General features: G+C 43.1%; 1 protein-coding gene across 1 annotated transcript in view; it reads left to right on the top strand.

Annotated features, from left to right (window-relative positions):
* Positions 1–15,614, top strand: part of DSCAM (DS cell adhesion molecule) — a 341,028-nt gene that overhangs the window by 275,140 nt on the left and 50,274 nt on the right. The window contains exon 24 of the mRNA XM_033232515.1: positions 8,796–8,826. Within this exon, the coding sequence (XP_033088406.1) occupies positions 8,796–8,826 (31 nt within the window). The remainder of the gene's footprint in view (positions 1–8,795; positions 8,827–15,614) is intronic.

Here is a 15,614-nt window from a genome sequence, read left to right as displayed (position 1 = left end):
TCACTGGTTGGGCCTGAGATGCAGGCAGCCCCAACCTTATAAAATGTGATCCCATGTCAAGTAATCAACTCCAGTCTTTCTAAAAGCCTCCTCCTTTGGTATGCATTTATGCAAGAAAGCACAAGCTAACTCAGCACCAGTTAGCGTGCATCAACCTGCAGGACTTCAAATAAGCTAAAGATAAAAATCAGTGAGGGATGTCACATTTGACCATGCTTTTGTGGCAAAGTGTCTTGCTTCTCTTGAATGGAAATGTGTTTATTATTTTAAAGATGCTTTGAAATGGATTGTTACAAAACTGATCAATTCTAGAAGACCGTTCCCAAAGAGGATCTGGGTTCATGGTGCTATGCAGGTAGATCAAGGGGTAGGTTATGAGGAATCATTGTTATTTTCTGAGTTCTAACAGGACATTTATCTGTTCTGCAAATGAGCCCAAAGCTCATTTGGAAAACCAAAAGGTAACTTGAACTTTGCTAATCTAAAGTAGGAATGTGCATCCAGGAGCCTAGTGACACTTAGACTTGAGACAGACTCAAAGTCTCAATAGATGCCCCAGCACTAATGCATAAAGCCACCCTAAATGTGGGAAGCCCACATTGTTAATGAATTAGTAGCACACATGCACCCTAGAGATTTCATTGCCAAGTGTGGCTAAGATGGCATTAGAAGCCTGTACCCTGAAACTCTTTAGTTCTGTGCTTTGTGTTTTCTTTTTCTTTCTTTCTTCTTTCTTTCTTTCTTTCTTTCTTTCTTTCTTTCTTTCTTTCTTTCTCTTTCTTTCTTTCTCTGTCTTTCTTTCTCTTTCTTTCTTTCCTTCTTTCTTTTTCTTTCCCTTTCTTTCTTTCTTTCCTTCCTTCCTTCCTTCCTTCCTCTCTCTCTCTTTCTTTATTTCTGTCTTCCTTTTTCTTTTTCTCCCTTCCCTTCCCTTCCCTTCCCTTCCCTTCCCTTGCCTTCCCTTGCCTTCCCTTCCCTTCCCTTCCCTTGCCTTCCCTTGCCTTCCCTTGCCTTCCCTTGCCTTGCCTTCCCTTCCCTTCCCTTCCCTTCCCTTCCCTTCCCGTCCCGTCCCGTCCCGTCCCGTCCCGTCCCTTCCCTTCCCTTCCCTTCCCTTCCCGTCCCTCCCTTTCCCTTTCCCTTTCCCTTCCCTTCCCTTTCTCTTTCTCTTTCTCCTTTTTTTCTCTCTCTCCCTCTCTCTTTCTCTTCCTGTCTTTCTCTCTCTCTCTCTTTCTGTCTTGGTTTCTTAATGAAATTATTCTTTGAAAACATCAAACTTGTTATGGCAAACTGAATAGAAAAGGCTCTCTGCATCTGAGAGTGGGAAGCAAAGAGCATGGGGGTAAGGAGGAGTTGAGGGCTGCCCGTGGAGGGGAACCAGGGAGTGGGCAGTCAGGAGGGGATTGTGGGTCTCAGCCGGGTCCTGGAGCTCTGCCTTGCCTGGGTGTTCTATTTTATCTGTGTCTGTGCATGCAGTATTTTCAGATCACCAGTATATATGGCCTTCTTTTTTTTTTTTTTTTTTTTTTTTTTCAAATCAGCTTTCATCTGAGCATTGTGATGATTGGAAGTCCTATTTGGGATCTTGTAAAAACATAAATGCAGGTTTATAGCCCTTGCAAAAATAGCTACTTTATGAGACTATTTCAATTCCACAGAAAGGCAGGGACTGTTGAGGGAGAGGCTGCAAATAAAAGCTTTTGATGGATGGTAATATAAGGTCAAAATCTGCTACCCTCAAAATGTTTTTTTGTGGGTGTCTGCAGGTGACTGTCCAGTAAAACTATTAACCTAAGCATCTTCCAGTTTACGTAACTAGAACTTCAGACATTAAAACATAGCCATGTGGCTATAAACAAAATTTCTCTTTTTTAAAGAAAAATTTGGGTGTGCAAAATGTGAGGCAATTCAGCCTCTCAACCTTTGCACAGTCGCAGTGACTGGGGCCGTGGTGAGCACTCTCCCATGCCATGCTGTGGCATGCTCTGCCTCATTGGTATGCAGCTTCATGCCAGGTGCATCACCAGGATGCAAGCTGTGGTCTACAAACAGAACACAGGAACTGGGCAAGGCCAAGCTGGGAGCCTCCTCATCCAACCAGAGGTGCCATTTCCCAAAACTCGATCTAACCACGTCCTAATCCACAGGCTACTAATGTTTCCCATTGTTTCGCTCCTCCTTCTTTTCCATAGTACTTCACTATACACCATCTTGCCTTAGTCTTTCAATAGCTGTGCAAAACGGTTGAGTATGAACTGCCCGTTATGATGCCCCATTTCTTTCTTTTCTTTTTTTTTTTTTTCTGAGACAGAGTTTTGCTCTTTTTGCCCAGGCTGGCGTGCAGTGGTATGATCTCAGCTCACCACAGTCTCCACCTCCCAGGTTCAAGCGATTTTCCTGCCTCAGCCTCCTGAGTAGCTGGGATTATGGGCATGCACCACCGTGCCCAGCTAATTTTGTATTTTTAGTAGAGATGGGATTTCTCCAAGTTGGTCAGGCTGGTCTCGAACTCCCAACCTGAGGTGATCCGCCTGCCTCAGCCTCCCGAAGTGCTGGGATTACAGGCATGGGCTACTGCATCCAGTTATGATGCCCCATTTTCTGACATGAAAACTGAAGGCCAGCTATAGAATTATCCAGAATCACATATGAGTCTAGGCAGAGCTAGAAGGGAGTTCAGATCACTCTCCCTACCCCACTCCTCTTGCCTTGAAAGTTCTGTAGGATTTTGAATATTCAAGTAAGAAACAGGTTTTCTCACCAACATTAAGTAAGCTCTAAATGTTTATCAATTATACCTGGAATTAGAAGATGTATTAACACAGTATCAATAGCTACTATATAATTTTGTTTGCCCATCAAAATACTTGGTCTATTGATTTTGTATCTCGATATTCACTACCCTTCACCCTTCCCCTAATTATATTTTAAATATATATACATTATATATAGAGAGAGAGACATATACATATTCCTTCTAGCTTGCATATCTTCAACCTACTGCCTCTCTGATTCTTTTCTCCACTGAATACTTGAGAGTATTCTGTCATCAGCTACACAACCTCTCAATTCCTCCCAAATTCTCACAGTCCCCTTCCACTCGCCACCCAAATGTAACTGCTTTCCTGAAGACAGATGACCCGTTATTCTCTGATCTCCACATTATCCTTTCAGCCATCATTTTTTAGCCCTCTTTGCAGCATTCAGAGTGTTAGCAAATGTTGTCTTTTGAAATGCCTTCCTTCCACATTTTAATATCACTGGATTATCCGGCTATCATTTCTCCATCATTTCCCAGCCCAACAGATAAGGGAGGAGCCCAGAGCCAAGGATGGATGTGTGGGAGTAGCAAGGGGCTTTAGAAAAGATGTCGCAAAGTCTGAATCTCAGATTGATCTGAAATGTGTGGAAAAAAATGTGACAGGCAATGCAAGGGCTGTTTAGCTGTGTTTGTGCAAGAAGAACACGGCTGTGAACAATGTTCTCATATTAACAGATGGCAGGTAGACAGGAGAGCTGCTCAGCATCTGCTTTGCTTGATGTGTACCAGGAGAAATGCTATTTGAATCAGAAAATGTGGACCAGGAATTATAAAAAGAAGGAAGGAAGGAAGGGAAGGAAAGGAAAGAAAGGAAGGAAGGAAAGCAGGTGGGAGGGAGGGGAGTGGAGGGGAGGAGAGGGACTCAGGATGCTTATGAAAATAATCAGCACCCTGATAGTTTAAAATGATTTATTTTTTTCAAAACATACTGTGTATTAGCCATTATGTGGAGGTGTAGATGTTGCTTTTTGCAGACAATGTTTACAAAGAACTGTTACACAAGTTCCAAAGCTTAAGCAGCCTAATGCAGACACAATAAATGCTGTGCTGTTTCACTGAAGGGAAAGATCTCCACCACCACTAAAAACTTAGGGAAGCTGTCATGGGGTTCCAGTCCCATGATTCTGAAAGACAACATTTTAGGGTTCTGAACAAAATTTTTCCAGACATAACCCCTAGATCTTTCTGGATAACCTTTGAACAATCAAATGCAAATTAGAGGTGTTAGAAAATGATTATGCAGATGGTCCCTGACTTACTATGGTTCAACTTAGGAGTTTTTGACTTTACAATAGTGCAAAAGTGATATGCATTCAGTAGAAACTATATTTTGAACTCTGATCTTTCTCTGGGTTAGTGACATGTGATCCAACACTTTTACATGAGATACTCAACACCTTATTATAAAATAAGCTCTGTGTTTTTGCCCAACTGTAGCCTAGAGTAAGTGTTCTGAGCATGTTGAAGATAGGCTAGGCTAAGCCCTGATGTTTGGTAGGTCAGGCATATTAAATGCATTTTTGACTTAGTTATATTTTCAACTGATGAAGGGTTCATCAGGAGGTAATCAGAAGTCAAAGAGCATCTATGCCCTGGACCCATTTTCAACAACAGTAGATTCATTCTGGACATTATAGATTGAAATAAGTTAGTTGAGGTTATAGAAAGGATGTTTTGTGAGCAATCAGGGAATAGAAGGGACCACCAGGGGCCGGGACAAACTCCATTTGCATTTTGACAGGGCTGATTAATAAGGGAACACCAGGATGTTGCTGAAAGCATGGGCAGGTTGATCCAATCTTGAAGGCCACATATATCCCCTGGTGGGGAAGCTAATGAATTAGAGGGACGAATCCACATTTTGAGAGATTTTGAAAGGCTGGAACCAAGAAGATACAGTTTAATAGGAATAATTGTGAAGTCTTCTATAGAAGTTGTAAAAAAAAATTCATTTGCAGCACATATAATGAGCATTGTGCTCTCCCTAGTGTGCTAGAAGATCAAGAATTACCAGCATCTTTCTCAACCCCATTTAATAAAGAAGTAAAAAAATCTCAGGCCTTTCAAAGAGGAGAGTCCCAAGTGGGGAATTACCTAGAAATCATTCCGTATGAGGAGTGGCTGAGAAAATTAGAGAATGTAACCCAGAAAAGAGAAAGCTAAGGCCAAGCAAGGGAAATGCAGCTCCATAGAAATATCTGAACGGCTTGCAAATGACTTTCAGATTAAAATTACATCAAGGAATTTCTGCACGAGAAAAGGAAGATGTCTGTCACAGTTAAATGTGTCCTCAGTAAATCTTTGTGTAGCTTCACTGTGGATCAGGGACAGGACTGTGCCCAAAGGGGCCAAGAGAAAGACAACCCAGAAACAGGTGGGCACAGTATGAGCTGGGAAGAGACGTGTGAGATATAAGGCAGAGGTTCAGGGAAGCAGAGGGAACTGAAGTTTCAGCCCTGCCTACTGCGCATGGGAGGGTGCATGGAGAAAGTTGAATCTGCATGGGGTGGTGGGGACAATGGAGGGCTTTGCACTAGCAAAGCCTTGGGCTCTCTGCAGAAAGTGGCAAGTGCAGGAAACTCAGAGAGAGGTTGGAGGTTACAAGTGAGCAACGGCAGAGCCGGAGGACAGCTTGGACCAGCATGGAAGGTGGTTCTCTGTGCTGATGAGGGCTGTTGCAACAAGGTCCTTTTGAAGGTTTCAAAGCACAGGTGTGACGCAGTAAGATGGATTCCAAGTCTTCACCCTTCCTGCAGTGTGGGTATCAGTGTTGGGCACACCAGCAATAATGATGCTGACTAATAAGTGAGATTAGGACTGAGAAGAGAAGAAACAAAGGTTCCCTGGGGACATGCTGACTGGGAGAGACCTGCAGACCTGGAAGGCAGGAGAGGACTGGGAGGAGAAGAAGGACACTAGGTGTGCAGCAGGAGCACTGACCCCAATGCTGGAGTGGCAGTGGCCCCAGCTCTAGATTCATGTAGACAGAGAATATGTGCATGTTTATGTAAGACCTTGTGAAAGGGATTCCAACATTCATTAGGAGGCCAATCTGAAAAGTCTTTATTGCTCGTAAGATTCTGTGAATCTGGGACTTTAAATTTTTTCTTGGCTTGTCTCAGACTCTCTTCTCACCCTCAATGAAAGTGCGACCCAGATGAGATTCTGCCATCTTCTTTTTGCACTCTCGCTATGGGGATATGAAAAACACCCAGACCCTCATCTCAGCCCTGGCATCTTTCCAAACTTGATTCCAAATTTGCCTCTGAACAGCCTCACCTAATGTCCCCCGATATTGAAACTAGATGAGTCTCTCCCCAGATTGCTGCTTCCATGTTGTTCTAGACATTTCCTGTCACTTATGTTACTACATCTAGCTCTGCATATCCCAAATCTTGCCCTTTTCCTGGACTCCCTGCAACTCCTCCTCGTCCCACTGTACACCTGGTAGGACTCTGATTCTTACAGATTTCCTCTATCTTCACATTATAATGTTATCCACACAACCCCTGCTCTCTTCTCCAATGCCCGGAGCCTCTCACTTGGACTAAGGACTAAGAAGCTTTCAATAAGTTCCAGGCCCCCACCTCCCCATTCAGAGCATTCTGGATTGCCCGGTGGACGCGAGTTCACAGTACCCACACCTATCCACCACCCACCTCTGTCCTTCTTTTTCCTCTCTTCCCTTGGCCCAGATAGAAGCTTTCAGGTCAGTAATACAAAGTCACATGTTAGCTCTTTAATGTCTAGACTGTGCACCAGACCACCATCCTGGTAACTTCTCTGTCCAGTCAAACTGACCTAGTCATTACTTCTCAAACGGGCTCATAATTCCAATGCATGTGAATTCTCTGCATGGAGCACACTGCCCGTTCATGTCAAAACTCCCCACATCCCATGCTCCTTTAAGGTAGGGTCAGTGTTAGGTTTAGGGAAGGGTTGACCCAAATGGCTTTGGGCATCTAGACCTGTGAAAGACCGTAGCCTGGGGGAGGATGCCTGCACGTGGCAGCCAAGAGAGGTCTGCTGTCAGCATGGCAGTCATTGCAGGGAGCTCTTTTCTCCTTGCTGGACACTGCAGTTCCTTAGTACATTGTCATGACCAGCTCATAGGAGAGAGCTTGATGACTGACTGAGAATAGGAAAAGGAGAATTGGCCGGGCGCGGTGGCTCAAGCCTGTAATCCCAGCACTTTGGGAGGCCGAGACGGGCGGATCACGAGGTCAGGAGATCGAGACCATCCTGGCTAACACCGTGAAACCCCGTCTCTACTAAAAAATACAAAAAAAAAAAAAAAAAACTAGCCGGGCGAGGTGGCAGGCGCCTGTAGTCCCAGCTACTCGGGAGGCTGAGGCAGGAGAATGGCGTAAACCTGGGAGGCGGAGCTTGCAGTGAGCTGAGATCCGGCCACTGCACTCCAGCCTGGGCGACAGAGCCAGACTCCGTCTCAAAAAAAAAAAAAAAAAAGAAAGAAAAGAAAAAAAAAAAAAAGGAAAAGGAGAATTATTGTGGTGGGCAGAATGAGGAAAGCAGTTGATTCTGAAGACAATTGAGGCTGATAACTCTTCCAAGTGTGAACTGAAGTGGGATGTTTACTCCTTGAATTTGTTTCCCCCTTTTTAGAGTATTGTACCAGCCACTGCTTGGTAGTTCCCTGAAGCTAATTAAGTCCAAGCTTCTGGCGGCATTATATGTATGTGTATATATATGTATATACACACACATGAAGTATATATAAGCATATATATATATATATATATACACACACACTTTGTAAGTGTTAAGTCATTCGGGGAAAGAGGAAATTCATTATATTTGCTGTGTCGTTGCAGATAAGTATAAAGACATGAACTGGGAAATCCAATGCTATTTTGCTTTCTTTTCTTTGCTGTGTGGGTGGAGTAGATGGGCCCTGTTTCATTTCCCAGACTGAACCCATCTGTGCACAAAACCAGCCCCCATCTTGGGGTTACCATTGGGACTGTCTGACTTAACAAACTAAGCTTGGCTTATGGCGAGGACAGCCTCTACATGGTCATTCTGTGACTGTCCACGTCTTTCAGAAATAGCATGCTGCCCACTGTGCAGAAACTGACTACGTTTGTCAGCCCCCAAAGGCATGAGATGGAAATGCTCCCACATACGTATTCTTTCACTGCAGATCTGGTCACACCGTCAGTTGAGTCCATTTCCGGAAAGTTCTGTTCATTGAACAGTATACTTAGCATCAAGACTTTTTAGAGAGCAATGAAATAAAAAAGAAAAGAAGGTTTTTGTGCTCTAAGTAAGGAAACATTCATTTTTGCCAGGACCAAATGTGTAAAAAGAATAAATTATATTTTAAGGGAAATGGGAATTTCAAAATAACACCACCAAAAAAAATGGATTTTTTTTTTTCTACACTTTTAGTCAGGATTCCTTCTGTCAGAAGTGGTAACCAGGTCTTGGTAAACAGTGTCCTCAGAGAAAAAAAAATGAAGTTTTTTTAAATTTCTGAATTTGAAATAAACATCTAAGTTTCCAGGAACATTTATATTTCATTTATACAATTCTTTGGTCAACCCGAGGAACTCAGAGCTCTGTAATAATGCCACTTACTTCTGCTATTTTGATAACAAAAAGCATGGGTTTGTTCAACATAAATGATATACTCTCAAAATGTTAATTTTCTGACTACCGAAAATAAAATTGGATTTCCTAGAAGTTACTGTAGGTTGGAATAAAACATTTAGTAGATGTCTGAGAATGCTATAATCATAGGATAGTTATGTTGATCTTTTTGTAATTAAGATATATTTTAGAAGTCCCATTTAGAAGAAATAAGGACTCCATAAAACTCTAGGTCATTAGTAGTGATCTGGGTATATGATTGTGTTTAAAAATGACTGTTGTGATCTGACTGTAGAGTATTTGTCATAAATGCCTGAGTGAATGTTAATGAGTTATTTACCATGTACTAATGTTAACTTTCTTTCCCCAGATGCAAAGAGTTTAGCTGAAATGCTCATGAGGTAAGAACAAGACCCCAGATATCGTGTTTGAAAGAACAATTTCCAACTTGCCTTGATAATTTCTTTCCTTTTTTAATAATGGCAGTCTGAAATGGATAATGTCTTTTCTTTTTAGAAAAGAATGCAATTTCCTATACATTCCAAAATATTTATGTAATACCTAGCTGAAGGTGTAGATGAAAATGATGTATTTGTAGACATGTCTTGTTGGCTGGACACAACCAATAGAAGGCTTCCCATTAGCTGGGGAACAGAGGCACATAAAGAGGAAGTAGCTTTAGTTTTGCCTTCACCTAAATTTACTACTCGTGAGGTCAAGCCTTCTTTCTAACAGAGTCATCCAAGTTAAAGGAAAAGCACAAAAGGAATGTGCTGTGCCCCATGCTCTTCAAAGGCTCTGGGTCTCCATCAGCACCCTCCACCAGGGCACCCATCAGCTCCTCTTACCACTGTCTATTCACTGTCTATTCTGGTCCTGGAAGTCACAGCCTTCATAGTTCATCCTCATGTTAGGAGTAGCCAGCACAGCAGTTGCCTCATTCATAACCGTGGAGGGGATGAATGAAGAGTGGTTATTGAGTAAATACGAGAATGTTCACAACTGTGGAAGACAGAAATGCACCCTTCACAGCTTTCCTTTCACACGTCCACAGGCTTGTGATCGGCAAAGCTGTGACAAGCGTGTTGCTTTCACGTCCCCAGACTCTATTTTCCACCCAGTCCCCCTCTTCAAACGTTCAGTTTTCTTGTGCTGTCCCACCTTTTTACTCTGTAAATACCGGAACACTCTGATATGAAGCATTTACACGTATGGATTAATTGCCTGATGTGTTACCTCACCCTGATATTTGCATTTTACGCCTTTCATATTGCAATGATTAAATGAAAAGTGAAAAAGGAAAATCAGAGTCTAGAAAATAAGTAGGGAAAATGTCAAGGACTCTGATGGTAACTCAACATTGCCAGTTTAGGATGATTTATGTGGGAGAGAAAGAGGGTGGATCTAGAATCTCTTCCCACTCCCATCACCAACACATTTGTCTGTGACTTCCTTCTCCATCTACACATATAAAATTAGTACATTTTTGTTATTTAAAAACTTCACATGTTCTATATCACTAGTATCTTTGAAGACCGAAGGCAGTAGTAGAATGCCATTGGCACACAGATTCCATCCTATAGACATTTTGTTTGGCCATACTGTATTTTAAAACAATGTGAGTCGTAGGTAAAACAATGATGTGAAGGATAACTCTGTTGTTGTTGTTGTTGTTGTTATGGAGTTTTGCTCTTGTTGCCCAGGCTGGAGTGCAATGGCGTGGTCTCGGCCCACTGCAACCTCTGCCTCCTGGGTTCAAGCGATTCTCCTGCCTCAGCCTCCCAAAGAGCTGGGATTACAGGCACCCACCATCATGCCTGGCTAACTTTGTATTTTTAATAGAGACAGGGTTTCACCATGTTGGCCAGGCTGGTCTCGAACTCCTGACCTCAGGTGATTCACCCACCTTGGCCTCCCAAAGTGCTGGGATTACAGGCTTGAGTCACCGGGGAAGGATAACTCTAAAATGCATTTGTTGTGACTGATCTGATGAATGTTGGTGCCATCTGCCACGATGAGGAAGATAGTAGGCAGGCTATGGACTTTTGATTTTTTTGGGAGGTAGGTTGGGAGGTGGTGTTGATGGGAATAAAAAGACCTGTTTGGGTCATGTTGAATTTGGGATTATTTTTAAGGCATCCAGAGGAAGTGTCAAATAGACAACTGGTAGCAGAAATCTGGAGCTCAGAGGAAAAGCAAAGATGCAAATTCCCTGTACAGTATCTCCTTCACAAGGGGTACTTCATCACACTTCCGGGAGAAGATTACAGACATTGCATGAGATGCCTTCAGCCCGTGCTCTTTGTTTGTGTGACATTTATGGGTCACAGGGAATACATCCAAACACACATGCACTTGTGTTGAGCAGATCTGATAAAACATGGAAAAGAAAGAAGTCAGAGTCACTTGACTTGTAATAACTGATCTACCTAATAAAAGAAATTGTCAAAGGTAGACTTTAAAAATATGAATTAGTTGATGACATTTAAAATGAGGAGATTTCATATAAAATTTGGCTTTCTGGGCCGGGCGCAGTGGCTCACGCCTATAATCCCAGTACTTTGGGAGGCCGAGGTGGGCGGATTATGAGGTCAGGAGATCGAGACCATCCTGGCTAACAGACGGGGTTTTAGTGAAACCCTGTCTGTACTAAAAATACAAAAAATTAGCTGCGTAGTGGCGGGCACCTGCAGTCCCAGCTGCTGGGAAGGCTGAGGCAGGAGAATGGTGTAAACCCGGGAGGCAGAGCTTGTGGTGAGCCAAGATCGCACCCCTGCACTCCAGCCTGGGCGACAGCGAGACTCCGTCTCAAAAAAAAGAAAAAAAAAAAATTGGCTTTCTGATTTCTCTTGAAAATGCCCTGGCCATATTGGACACTGCTGAGGTCATAATGGTGCCTGGAGGTAGGCACAGTGCCCCTTTGGAATGGCATGACTTTTGCTGACCACAGCAGCCCCCACCCCTGGCCTGCTTCACCAGTCCGTACACTGAGCAGGGCTCCTGCAGCCTCCCCAGACAGCTTCTCCTCCCCTCAGCTGTGCTCTGCACAACCTACCCCGGTCCCTCCCCTATCTGCTTCCAAACTGTAAATCATGCCTTTGTCCAGACGGTGTGAAACTGCAGGCTATATTTTCTGACATGTTCAACATTTGTTCAGTTAGGATGATTTGGTTTTTCACTTCTCCTGATGTTCTAGAGTGTATTCCTACTTCTTCTGCCTAGCCTCTGAGAAAGACGTTAGCAAGCATCCTCTATGAACAGGGCAGTTGCTGTGGTTGCAAGACCATCTGTTGATAAGAGGAGGAATTAATTATGGTCTTCCTATTGCCAGTTGCCAGAATGAATTAGGAACAGTAAAACCAGTCATCACAACCACTTCTGATAGTTACGGTGGTTTTCCTTCAGATGGTGAAAGTGATTGAAAAGGAAGAGAATTTTCAAGCTTCTCAAATAGGTGGATTTGTATGGGATTAATTTAGAAGTAAAAGCAAAGATTTTACCCATGAAAGGTTGGTTCAATCTAAGTTTGGCAGGTGAATGGGCCAAGCAAACAAAGACCTCATTACCTAACTGGTCAATTTAGGATCAACCGTTTTTGGACATGTCCCAAGGGGTCCAGACAAATCGTGTCCACTGGCAGAGAGGAGGATACCGAACAGCTACCCCTGGTCTGTGCTGCTGTTGTTTCTGGAAGTCAAAGGAGCTGGCAGCCTGATACAGTGAGAATATGAACCACAAGTCTATGTTCTAGGCCCCGTGTGGCCATAAGCTGGTTTTCAGATCTTAGCAGGTCTTTTTACCACTTTGTGTCTTGCTTTCCTTACCTAAAAAATAAAAATAAAACATTCAACATTGTTTCTAGCTTTAGCACTCCATGTTCTGTGTTCTAGGTCAATGTAACATTTATTTTTCAACCATTTTCTACCAAGAAGTATCTGCGTATTTCAGGGAGATTAGCTGAGGGCCAGGCCAGGAAGGCAGGTGGGACAGCAGAACATAGCACTCAGCCTGGGTCCCCAGGGATCCCTGGCATGGCAGCATCACCCATTGCTGAGCTTCATGCTCCTAGATACCCACCTATTTCACCCACGCACATCACCCCAGGGAAGAGAGACTGCATCCCTCACACCCAGATAGAAAGGTGGTCCTTTTATACTGTTATGCAAGATTAAAAAAAAGAAACAGCCTTCTAAGAGGTGCTCACTCTAAAGAGCTAACCTGTAGACTGTAGAGAGCTAACATATATAATGTTTAAGGTCCAGGAATCAGTATTACTGAGTGAGTTGGGTGTAAGTAGAAAAAGGTTCAAATGGAATGGTCAAATTAGTTTAGCTTTTTTGATGTTCGTATGTTTGTGCACATAAAAAATCTCTACCCTAGTGTTATAATGAGCTATGCTCCTAACAGTCCCACAGTCATTTGTACATTTAAGGAGTGTTCTGTGTCATATTTGGGAGGATGATGGACTACTAAGACTTTGAAGAGTGGCAGCGGCTGCAAATAATTGATTGGCTAAGCCGGGAAATTCTCTGCCCTGTGAAACCCCTTCTGCTCTCCTCTCCTTCTCATTTTAATCAAACAACCAGATGGCAAATAAATGGATAGTTGAAGATTATAGCTCAATAATAACTAATATATTTAGCACGATCCTATGCCATGCAAAAAAGATGCAATTTTTGCTTCCACAGTGAAAACATTTGGACTCTTTTTCCAGGTTGCAAAGGAGGTTTGTTCAGATCACTTTTTTAAGGTTTGCTGCCATTCTGATGACCAATTGTTATCATTTTTGAGGTTCACAGAACACAGAGTGGTAAATATAAATGTAACAATAGATTGTCAAAAATGACAGCACATATTAAGTAATGAAATAACTTAGTTGGAATCCAATGACCCTTTTAGAATGAGAAGGATATTATTGCCTCAAAACAAAGTCACTCGGCCGGGCGCGGTGGCTCAAGCCTGTAATCCCAGCACTTTGGGAGGCCGAGACGGGCGGATCACGAGGTCAAGAGATCGAGACCATCCTGGCTAACACGGTGAAACCCCGTCTCTACTAAAAAGTACAAAAAAAAAAAAAAAACTAGCCGGGCGAGGTGGTGGGCGCCTGTAGTCCCAGCTACTCGGGAGGCTGAGGCAGGAGAATGGCGTAAACCCGGGAGGCGGAGCTTGCAGTGAACTGAAATCCAGCCACTGTACTCCAGTCCGGGCGACAGAGCGAGACTCCGCCTCAAAAAAAAAAAAAAAACAGTCACTCAGCTCACATTGTGCCCTCAAAATAAATCAATGTGAGGATTTACTTAACAGATATTTATTGAGCACTTACTTTGGCCATATACTGTTCTAAGTTCTAGGGAGACACAGGAAACAGAGCAGGTGAAGAAAACCCTGGTGGAGCATATTTTCCAGTGAGAGAGGCAGATAATGGATAAGATAAATCAATTAAGTATATGCTAGAGAGTAATAAGTGCCAAGGAGACAAAATTAAACAGAGAATGGGGAGAGAACTCATGAGACATCCCCATCACAGGGCCAGCCTGGCTCCACTGGAAAGATGGCATCTGAGTTGAGCCTTGCAAGGAGGGAGCCAGCTATGGCGGTTTTGGGGGTAGCAGGGGAAGTGTGTTCTAAACAAAGGGAGCAGCCAAGTGCAAAGAGAAAGAATAACTGTGAGTCCAACTGAGTGCAGTGGCTCACACCTGTAATCCCAGCACTTTGGGAGGCCAAGGCGGGCTGATCACGAGGTCAGGAGATCAAGACCATCCTGGCTAACAGGATGAAACTCTGTCTCTACTAAAAACACACACAAAAAAAATAGCCAGATGTGGTAGCAGGCACCTGTAGTCCCAGCTACTCAGGAGGCTGAGGCAGGAGAATGGTGTGAACTTGGGAGGCGGACCTTGCAGTGAGCCGAGATCGCACCACTACACTCCAGCCTGGGCAACAGAGCGTGACTCTGTCTCAAAAAAAAAAAAAAAGGCTGCAGTGAACTGTGATTGCACCACTGCACTCCAGCCTGGGTGACAGAGCAAGACCCTGTCTCTAAAAAAACAACAATCACAACAACAACAATAACAAAAAACAATTAGCTTCTGAATCTCAAGGTTTGTTGGGCCATTTTCTTATAGTCTTCTGAGGAGGAAGAATTTACCTCCAGCCTTGGTCGTCCTGGTTCGCAGGGTCGGATCATGTTCTAAATCTTGATGCCAGCCATTCGTGGCAGTTCACAGCCATTATTTAGCCTGCTTCCTGTGGCAGTCTGGTAGCAGACCCCTTATTGTTGTTTAAGTATAGCCTGCACTTGGTGTTCATTGCTATTTAATAGAGCAGCCGCTGACTGCCTCATAACTATTCATGAAGAGCAGAAGGAACTAGCTCACACTTCTATTTTTGGTGCAAGGACAAGCTCAAGTCCCTAGTGAGGTTTCTAAACAGATCTTTGGGATATTCACAGAGGAGTAGTTCCCCATATGTTTTTGTGGAAATATAGCTTGTCTAAGCATGCCGTAAATGCACACCCCCAAGTAACCAAAATGCTCTTCATTTTATATGATTATTTGAAATTTTTTGTTACTCTCTTTTTAAAAAAATCAATAAATGAGAAGTGAGTTAGGTAATTTGAAAGAGTACAGAGACCATGTGAAAAATCAGGACAAAACGTTTGAATTTGGGCTCTGCATAATTAGCATGATGTAGGTACATAACCCAGTTCCTCATCTGCAGAGCAAGAAATCTGGTTCAAGATGAAGTCCTAAGTAGAAATGTTGCACCTTTCAGAAGTTGTCTTTCTCATGGGATAATTTGCTTTTCCTCAAATGAGGAGTATACATGGATCTCATCAGGCAAACATCTAAGCGGGTACTTAAGTGAACTTCACTTTGGGATAATTAAGATTCTGTCTACCATTTGGTTCAAGAATGGATGAGTCCTCATTAACAGGGAAGGATCGGTGGAGGCAGAGCCTTGGGACTTGGGGTGAATGGCTCGGTTAGAGGGGAAAACATTTAAAATGTAGCGTGAGTATTCCTATTTTGGTCTCCATTAAAAGTAACAGAGGTAAACCATTATTGGGTTAACTAGGCTCCGGAAATCTTTCTCAAAACCAGTGTTAACAACAATTGAGCTGGATTGATGGATGCCATAGATTATACCATTGATTGGATTATCCAAGTGACTGTTACTTCTTAGAGGA

Source organism: Trachypithecus francoisi, unplaced genomic scaffold (genome assembly GCF_009764315.1).
Source record: "Trachypithecus francoisi isolate TF-2019V2 unplaced genomic scaffold, Tfra_2.0 Lachesis_group14, whole genome shotgun sequence".
Lineage (NCBI taxonomy): Eukaryota > Metazoa > Chordata > Mammalia > Primates > Cercopithecidae > Trachypithecus > Trachypithecus francoisi.
This window is presented reverse-complemented; position numbering and strand designations above follow the sequence as displayed.